Here is a 9,191-nt window from a genome sequence, read left to right as displayed (position 1 = left end):
TTTTCATTGTTGCCTGTTCTTAAGTTCTTTCTTTTAAGTTAAAGTTGAAATGTGTTTGTGGTATTTTATTTGCTACCATCTATGAGCCCATTTTCAAAGGGTGTGCATTTGTAAATAGATGACAATAGTTCAAACCTTTCTACAGAAGTCAAACATCACTTGAGAGGCTAATGGTTGGAATATGCCAATCTTGCAATGATTATGTATGCAGTATGGGACACTAAATGTCTGCAAAGATGAACAGGGTGAAGCTAGAAATGGAGCACCAACCATGGGTCATGAAAATGGTTTAGAAATGTGAGATGGATTTGGATAAACAGGCAGGACTTATTTATGCGCTATGTGTCCTTGATGCTATCCTTTTCCTATCTCCCTCCTGCAAACCCCCCCTTTCTTTCAGGAGCCCTCTGATCTCTGTCTTCGCTCTGTTTTCTCTCCAATGTCCTCTGTTCTTTCTCTTCTCCGGTGCTGGCAGTCTGATGTAAAGGCCTGGGAATGGGGAAACACCTGCTGACTGTTTGCACACAATTGTTCTCGTTTATTGCAGAGAGGGAACTCCTGACCGTCACTCCTTGGAATCTTACAGTTTTGTGTCTTTACTTTTTATTAAGGTAAGAAGAACATGTGCAATTTGAAATCTAAATTAGAGCAGTAGTTATTACTAGTTTCTATTTGTATTTTTTTATTACTATTATTTTTTTTACATAAGTGTAAATCTATAAATGGTTTGCTGCAGAATTTTAATCTCTGCCTACTGAACATGCTATGAATATGCTATTCATTAACACACTCCATACAAGTTGGTGGACCATAAATACTTGCCTATTTGTGTGTGTTTAGCAGAACTTTAGTAGTTTAATTAAGTTGTTTATTTACTTGTGCATGTGTTAGCTACTACCAGGATGGTTGAATGTGTCACATAGCACTGTTTACCGATAGCTGTGATTTTACACCTGTAAGCAACTTGGATTTATAATTGCTGAATTAAAAAATAAAATAAAATAAATACATTTGACTCTACACAAACACATTAAACACCACATAATGCTTATATACACTCACTTAATGCTGCTTTTGCACAATGCCATACTGCTAACAATCTTGAAAATCTGATCTATAGTTAATATTTTGCTCATTCTTGCAGCATAAACCAGACTGCACATTAACATAAAAAAAGACCTTATTACGGCACAAAAACGTGTGCACTTCTGCAATTTCCTGATGTGCAATGCTACACGTTGCTACAATGTGACATGTCTTGTTACATGTGCAATGACACTAAACCTATTCATATTTGTACTTTTTACCTGGTAGAGTACTTAGACTATGTCTTGTAGACATAATGCCTATGACAGAATGTCCTGTTGTAGATCAGGGGGCTGTCACCAATCTTTAGAGCACCATGTTTACACAGACCTCTGCCAGAGGCTCTGTTACTATGGCGTCATTTGTTGTGTTCTGATCTGTTATGCTTATGATACTCTGTCTCGTGTCTGGTTTGCACCAACACTTCTCAACTCAGTGCTGTATAACCTTTTTTTGCTGCTGCTGTGCTCCACAGTTTTCAGTAATCAAGGCTGAAAATGCAGAAGTAACTCATTAATGGATGAGGACAGGGCCACCATATGGGATGACAGGATTGTGTCATAGGTAAATGCTTTAGGTTTTTAGGCTTCATGGGCAAGACAGACACAACACTTAACCTTTCATTCCCCTGTTTCTGGTTTTGTCTTGACATTGTTAGGCGGAACAGACAGCTATTAGCAAGCACATTTCCGTTGCAGTTAGTAGATGTGGACCTGACGAAACATTGCTCCTGAATTAATACTCTGAGCCTCCTGGTTGTACCCCGGAGGAGGCTGGCGAACCATGCGCTGCTCAACGCTGGTTACAATCCTGGCAGCTGTGCTGTTGTATTTGGTCATAGGAGCGTTGGTGTTCGGCTGGTTGGAAGCTTCCAAAGAAAAAGAGGCTTATGAAAAGCTGCTTGACTCGCAAGTCGCATTCCTGAAAAATCACAACTGCGTTCATGAGAGGAGCCTCAGTGAGTTCACTCAGGTATATTTATATGCTCAGGTAAACATTCTACAGTATCAGAGAAATACAGCCATTATTGTGATTTCATATAAGTACAGTATCTCACAAAAGTATGTACACCCCTCACATTTTAGCAACCATTTGAGTATATTTTTTTTAAGGGACAAAACTATAGAAATCAAGCTTGGATATATTTTAGAGTGGTCAATGTGCAGCTTGGATAACAGTATAGATTTACTGTCCTATGAAAATAATAAAAAATACAGCCATTATTGTCTAAATATCTTGCAACAAAAGTAAATACACCCTAAGTGATAATAGTGTAACCATGCAATATTGTACAAAACACTGTGCAACCATGCAAAGCCACATGTCCTATTAATCATGTTCATGTTTTACTGCTTTACTGGACCATACAAATTTGTGTATCTTGTATTAAAGCAGTTAAAAGTACAATTCTCTCATACTGACCACTGGATGTTCAACATGGCACCTCATGGCAAAGAACTCTCTGAGTATTTAAGAATTAGAATTGTTTCTCTCCACAAAGATGGCCTGGGCTATAAGAAGATCCATAACACCCTGAAACTGAGTTACTGTGCAGTGGCCAGGGTCATACAGAGGTTTTCCAAGACGGGTTTTATTCGGAACAGACCCTGCAAAGGTCAATCAAAGTTGAGTCCTCATACTCTGCATCAGCGGCAGAATCTGGCTTTAAAAATCAAATGCATGCATTGCTAAAGCATCGCTTTAGAGGCGCTGCACATTGCAACAACTCTGATTTGCATGGTCGTCATCCCAAAAGGAAGCCTCTTCTGAAGCTGGCTCGGAAGAAAGCCTGCAAACAGTTTGCTGAAGACAACCTGTCCAAGAGCATGAATTACTTGAACCATGTCCTGTGGACTGATAAAACTAATACAAACTTGTTTTGCTCAGATGATGTCCAACATGTGTGGCAACACCTTCATGAGAAGTTCCCGAGAAATCATGTCTTGCCTACAGTCAAGCATGGTGGTGGTAGCATCATGGGCTGCATGAGTGCTGCTGTTACTGGGGTTCCATAGATTCCAACATGTACTGTGAGATTCTGTAGATCATAACCCTCTACCTTTAGAAACTGGGCAGAACGGCAGGTTTCCAACAAAATTACGACCCCAAACACACCGCCAAGATCACAACTGCCTTGCTGAGGTAGCTGAAGATGAAGGTGATTGAGTAGCCAAGTATGTCTCCAGACCTGAACCCTATTAAGCACCTGTGCGGCATCCTCAAGTGGAAGGTGGAAAAGCGCCACCTGTCTAACATCCAGCAGTCCAGGAGGATTAAGGAATGCTAGATAACAATGGAGCTCACACAAAATATTCACACTTTGTACAGTTTTGACATGTTTACTTAGGGTGTACTCACTTTTGTTGCCAGATATTTTGAACAGTAATGGCTGTATGTTGAGTTATTTTCAGAGGACAGTAAATCTTTACTGCTATACAAGCTGCACAGTCACTACTATAAAGTACAGATGCCTCCCCATTTTACGAACATTCACTTTACGAACTTTCACAGATACGAACAAACCTATCCTCAAAAAAATTCAGAAGGGAGGGAGTGAATTATTATAATTTTTTATTACATAATACAAAATATTGTATACAGTATTTATATTATTTTGATTGTTTTAGTATATTTTATTGTTTATTTGATAGTATTTATAGCTCTTACATCATTAGGAGATATGCGTAGTCAATAACGAACACAGTAACAACTTACGAACAAAATCATGGTACGAACGGTGGTTCGAAATGTAACTCGTTTGTAAGGTGGGAAGCGTCTGTATATCCAATTTTCATTTCTATAGTATTGTCCCTTAAGAACATATAATAAAATAATTTCTGAAATGTGAGGGGTGTACTCACCTTTGTGAGATACTTTAAATACACACAAACACACTTATAGGGTTACATATAAATATTAAATGACATACAGTACTAAATGTATTCCAGTGATTTTCAATTCCTCTCAGGCACATACCTGTTTTTTTTTTTATTTACACTCTTTCAAGACTTTATTAGGAAAAAAATATTTTGAGATTCTTGTTGATGTTTAAATAATTGCATCAAACAAGTCCTGCTGCACTTTCATGTTGTGAATCTCCCAGTCTACTACATACCAAATACTTTTGATTCAGATCCAATGGAGAAAATCAAACACCTCTCCATGAAACCATTTTGAGGTTCCAGATGATCAACAATAATACATAGGTTACAAAGTGATGTACAATATAATTGATTGATTAACGAACCAAGAATACATTCCCACACAATTACACCACCATCACCAGTTTGGACTGCGAACACAAAGCAGATTGGATCAATGGATTCATGCTACTGGTACCAAATTCTGACTTTACTGTCAGTAGAGTCTGTCAGAATAATATGTACAAACTATGTATGACAGTATCTATGAGGTTTTTATGGTTGGAGGATTAGATATGAAACAAATTACTGTGACTATCAGAGTTTTTAATGCATTTTTAACCCAATCGACTAGTAAAAGTTCAGAACTGTAGCAACGAGATATATAATTATCTCTGATGGTTAAAGTAAATAAGGCTGTCTTTCAATGGTAGGTGATGATTATGAGCTAGCATGCTTGCTGATGATGCATAGTAAGCTAATAAAGCATTTGTTCATAGCTAAATAAATACTTAGGTTGTATGCTTTTAAAAGTGTTTAGGGAATAAAAAGACCCACCTGCAATAATGTCAGGTACTTGTCATTCATAATAAAGAACAGGCACTTAAACTCCTGTATAGAGATCTATCATCAACATCACCAACAATATTACCACTGAGTACTAATCTCTGCAGGTAGTGATTAATGCTATCAATGCTGGTGTGGATGCCAGAAGTTTTTCTAATTTCACCAGCAGATGGGATGTAGGCAGTGCTTTCTTCTTCTGTGGAACCATCATTACCACCATCGGTATGAATGTCACAGTTTTCTTCTATGATGATCATTGCATGTCATTGGCTATATCAATCCTTTTTGTTTTTAAATGCATGCTACGTGGTGCATCACTGACAGGCTGTAAATATTGGATCCTTCCATCTGCAGGTTTTGGAAACCTCTCCCCGAAGACAGAGGGAGGCCAGCTGTTTTGTATATTTTATGCCCTGGTGGGGATCCCCATGTTTGGCATCCTGTTAGCTGGAGTTGGAGATCATTTGGGAACTATGCTAAGGAGGGCAGTTGCAAAGCTAGAAGCTCTGTTCCCAGTGGGTGCTTTGCACTGCAACTTGATTTTTTTATTTGTCACATTTTAGATGTTTCTTTTTATTAGATTAGCAGACAGGATATGTTACAAGGCAGGATATAAGGTTGTGCATGAAATTACTTACTAGAACCAGAGCCAGAAACCAGAAACCAGAAAGATTTTGCTAAAATTACTTTGATGATGCTCCAAGTGTAAGTAACTTTGAGTAACCACAGGTCAATGCAAATTGCTTCCTTGCAATGTTTTTAATTCAACACAATTTATGCTATATCATATAATAGTATTTAGACCTTTCTCTTAATTTTCCTCATAAATAGCAGAAGAAGGAGAGCCACAACAGTGTACGGATCATCTCTGCAGTGTTCTCTATTCTGATTGGCTGCTTGATCTTCATTGCCTTGCCCACCGTGGTGTTTCAGAAAGTGGAAGGCTGGACGTTTCTGGAGGCAGGATACTTTGTAGTAATCACGCTGACGACTGTGGGTTTTGGTGACTATGTAGCAGGTACACAGTTAGCTTCTTAACTCTTTTATAAGGCAGTAAATTACATTTACTTATGGGTTTATCCATGGTTTACAGGAGGTTGTGTGGTTATCTTCCTTTGCATTCTGTAATTTGTCTAATTCTACTGGTGATTTGTGCAAGAGGTTAATTACAGTGAAGCTTTAACAATCCAATTAAGCTGGCCTCAGTGTATAATGTTTATTTCCATGGATATACATCCGGCTTTTCAATTCTCTAGTGACTTATCTTTTATAAATATTTTGGCTAGAGCTGTCTAAACAATCACAGTTTTACTGGAAATGTGACTGCAGGACTAAGAGGGATTTTTAATCTGAAGGCCAGAACCAATCCAAGATTTATTTATCTGATCTTAGAGAACCGGAAAAAAGGCATTCCTTTGTACAAGCTCCTGGTGTGGTTGTGGATTGTGTTTGGGTTGGCCTACTTTGCCTCCATTCTCACTATGATAGGCAACTGGCTCCGAATGCTCTCCAAGAAAACCAGGGCAGAGGTACGCGTAAATGTTATAATTTTGCTAAGAACAGTTTAGTGTGTTTTTCCTCTAGCATCATTAAACTGCATTCACTATGCTTTTTCTTTCTGATCATTGATATGTCAAGCATTGCACGTATATCTGATGATTGTTTTTGTCTTTGCTATATTAGCTGGTGAGCTTTGAAATGTTTTATAATATGCTGTGAGTATATTGAAAGTTGCATGTTACACTAATCAGGCCACTGATTGGGCATAACATTATGACCACTTTCCTAATATTTAGTTGGGTCCCCTTTCGCAGCCAAAACAGTCCTGACCTGTCGGTCATTAAAAGCATCTTCTTCAGCAATTTGCGCTACAGTAGCTCGTCTGTTGGATCAGTCAGCCTTGGCCACCCATGACCCTGTTGCCGGTTCACCACTGTTCCTTCCTTTGACCACTTTTGCTAGGTACTGACCACTGCAGATTGGGAACAGCCCACAAGAGCTGCAGTTTTCAAGGAGCTGCAGGAGATGCAGGAGATGCTCTGATCTAGTCGTCTAGCCATTACAGTTTGTCCCTTGTTAAACTCACTCTAATTCTTACACTTGCCCATTTTTTAAATAACAGGTGCCATGATAATCAGTGTTATTAACTTTACTGGTCATAATGTTATAATGCCATAATGTTATGCCTGATTAGTGTATACTAAATAAATTCCTTAATTCCTCTGGAATGTATGCATTATATGCACTTATGTTTTTTTTAAGATGGAGGAGCTAAGAGCGCATGCTACAGATTGGACCCAGAATATCCAGAACATGTCTATGGATTTTCGAATCCCAGTCCCTTTGGACCTTAATGATCCCTTCCAGCTCCAGCGAAGGCGCAGAAGGAAACGGCGCCGTGGTGCCCATCATCGGCACCCAAGACTGGCTGTGGACAGACTTCCTCATGGAGTTTTTCCTGATGCTAATTCCATCAGGGAAAATGGCCATCTGTTTGTGAACTTGCCTGGTTCTCGATATAACAGTGCCTCAGACACAAGGTTAGCGGGAAGAGTTCAAATGTTCCTTGAAATATTTGCTTTGTTGTTCCCATTTTTGTTTAATCCTGGATAATTACAATAAAATATGTGATGTGCTGGCTTTGTCTAGATTATACTCGAGTCATGAGAAGAGACCTGGACAAGGTGCAAGGCCTATCTCTCACTCTGACTTGAGGTCTGATTCCAAGCCTGGATACTGCTCAGGATCTACATCCAGATCCGTTTCAGGATCAGACTCCAGATCCGAAACACCATTAGAATCCTGTTCCCAGTCAGACTGGAGCTCACAGGAGTCTGGGTCAGGACCTGATCCTGAGAGAATACAGGCAAGCGAAAATGATATCCCCGTTGTTTTGATCGGAAGCTGTGCAAGTCTTCCACCTCCTGCTCCGCCTTCTCCACCTGGCCCCTCTCTTCTGGACTTCTTTGGTGAGAACCTGGCCTACATTGATGAGTCCTCGGACACACTAAGTGACCGCATCAAAGTCTCTGGAGCTGGATCAAACCGGCCTCGCAGGCTCAAGAAAAGGAGCATGAGAAGGCAGCTTCCATCCATGAGTCCTTTAGGACTACAGAGAGCATGCAGCAGTGATTTTCATCCCCCATCATATCCACCAACACCTCCACCATCAAAAGACTAAAAGACACTGGTCCTCATTCTTGGCAGGAAAAGTAAAACTTGATGTTTTTTTTTTTTACTCTGAGCTTAGCATAGCATAGAGAAGACACGAAATAATAATAAAGTTAATTAAATAAAGTGGTAGCTTAGTGGTTAAGGCTCAGGATTACTCGGAAGTTGGGGGTTCATGCCCCAGCATTGCCAAGCTGCCACTCTGGCCCTAACCCTCTGAGCTCCAGGAGGCACTGTATCATGGCTGACCTGGTGCTCTGAGCCCAGCTTTCTAACATCACTGGGCTATGCAAAGAAAGAATTTCAATGTACTGTAAGGTACAGGTGATGAGTTTACCTTTACCTTAATCCACAAAGAAACAAGGTTCGGTCCCTGTGACTGGCCTAAAAATATTATGTTAACAAGCACACACGTGTTCAGTGTTTACTTATTACATAGATACTTAATACTTGCCAGTGGATTTGATAATATAAACATTATACACTGAGGCCAGCTTAATTGGATTGTTAAAGCTTCACTGTAATTAACCTCTTGCACAAATCACCAGTAGAATTAGACAAATTACAGAATGCAGAGGAAGATAACCACACAACCTCCTGTAAACCATGGATAAACCCATAAGTAAATGTAATTTACTGCCTTATAAAAGAGTTAAGAAGCTAACTGTGTACCTGCTACATAGTCACCAAAACCCACAGTCGTCAGCGTGATTACTACAAAGTATCCTGCCTCCAGAAAAGTCCATAAAAACCAGTTTGCTATTAATTTATTAGCCTTCAGTTGCATGAATAACCTCTTTGATTGTACAACATAGTCACATATCAAAATTACCTATACAGGATAATGTTGGTTATATATGTTTTTTTTTCCTTTATAATGACTTCTTCTTCTTCTTCTTTTGGCTTCTCCCATTAGAAATTGCCAGAGTGGATCATCGTTTCCATACCCCCCTGTCCTGTACATCTGCCTCTTTCACCACAACCACCTGCATGTCTTCCCTCACCACATCCATAAACCTCCTCTTTGGCCTTCCTCTTTTCCTCTCTCCTGGTGGCTCGATCCTCAGCATTCTCCTACCGATAGACCCCATGTCCCATGTCCCTTCTCTGCACATGTCCAAACCATTTCAATCGAGCCTCTCTCACCTTGTCTCCAAAACACAATGCGCTGTCCCTCATAATAAACTCATTTCTAATCCTGTCTATCCTCGTCTCTCCCAACGAAAA

The 9,191-nt window shown here is 39.6% G+C and overlaps 1 protein-coding gene across 6 annotated transcripts; it reads left to right on the top strand.

Moving 5' to 3' along the window:
- The first annotated feature begins 125 nt into the window (after positions 1-125).
- kcnk4a (potassium channel, subfamily K, member 4a) lies at positions 126-9,029 on the top strand. Of its 6 annotated transcripts, XM_046848786.1 has the most exons (10): positions 130-611; positions 1,562-1,650; positions 1,745-2,076; positions 4,901-5,015; positions 5,148-5,308; positions 5,625-5,811; positions 6,186-6,322; positions 7,056-7,333; positions 7,443-8,005; positions 8,881-9,029. In XM_046848786.1, exons 3-9 carry the CDS (start codon positions 1,870-1,872, stop codon positions 7,972-7,974), a joined length of 1,617 nt encoding a protein of 538 aa, XP_046704742.1. In that variant the 5' UTR covers positions 130-611; positions 1,562-1,650; positions 1,745-1,869; the 3' UTR covers positions 7,975-8,005; positions 8,881-9,029. The 6 variants fall into 6 exon arrangements, with proteins under 6 accessions (XP_046704744.1, XP_046704742.1, XP_046704741.1 ...); XM_046848788.1 differs by having other exon boundaries at positions 126-611; positions 5,628-5,811; positions 7,443-9,029; XM_046848785.1 differs by having other exon boundaries at positions 131-611; positions 7,443-9,029.
- The last annotated feature ends 162 nt before the right edge of the window (positions 9,030-9,191 follow it).

Source organism: Silurus meridionalis, chromosome 5 (genome assembly GCF_014805685.1).
Source record: "Silurus meridionalis isolate SWU-2019-XX chromosome 5, ASM1480568v1, whole genome shotgun sequence".
NCBI classification, from domain to species: Eukaryota; Metazoa; Chordata; class Actinopteri; order Siluriformes; family Siluridae; genus Silurus; species Silurus meridionalis.
Note: the sequence above shows the minus strand (reverse complement) of the source record. Positions and strands in the feature narration are given on the sequence as shown.

Bases quoted from the DNA above. Each gene is read 5' to 3' on its own strand.
- kcnk4a (XM_046848786.1), top strand. From the start codon at position 1,870: ATGCGCTGCTCAACGCTGGTTACAATCCTGGCAGCTGTGCTGTTGTAT. The intron at 5,016-5,147 runs GTATGAATGTCA...TTCCATCTGCAG, and splicing joins AACCATCATTACCACCATCG to GTTTTGGAAACCTCTCCCCG. The intron at 5,812-6,185 runs GTACACAGTTAG...ATCTGATCTTAG, and splicing joins TTTTGGTGACTATGTAGCAG to AGAACCGGAAAAAAGGCATT.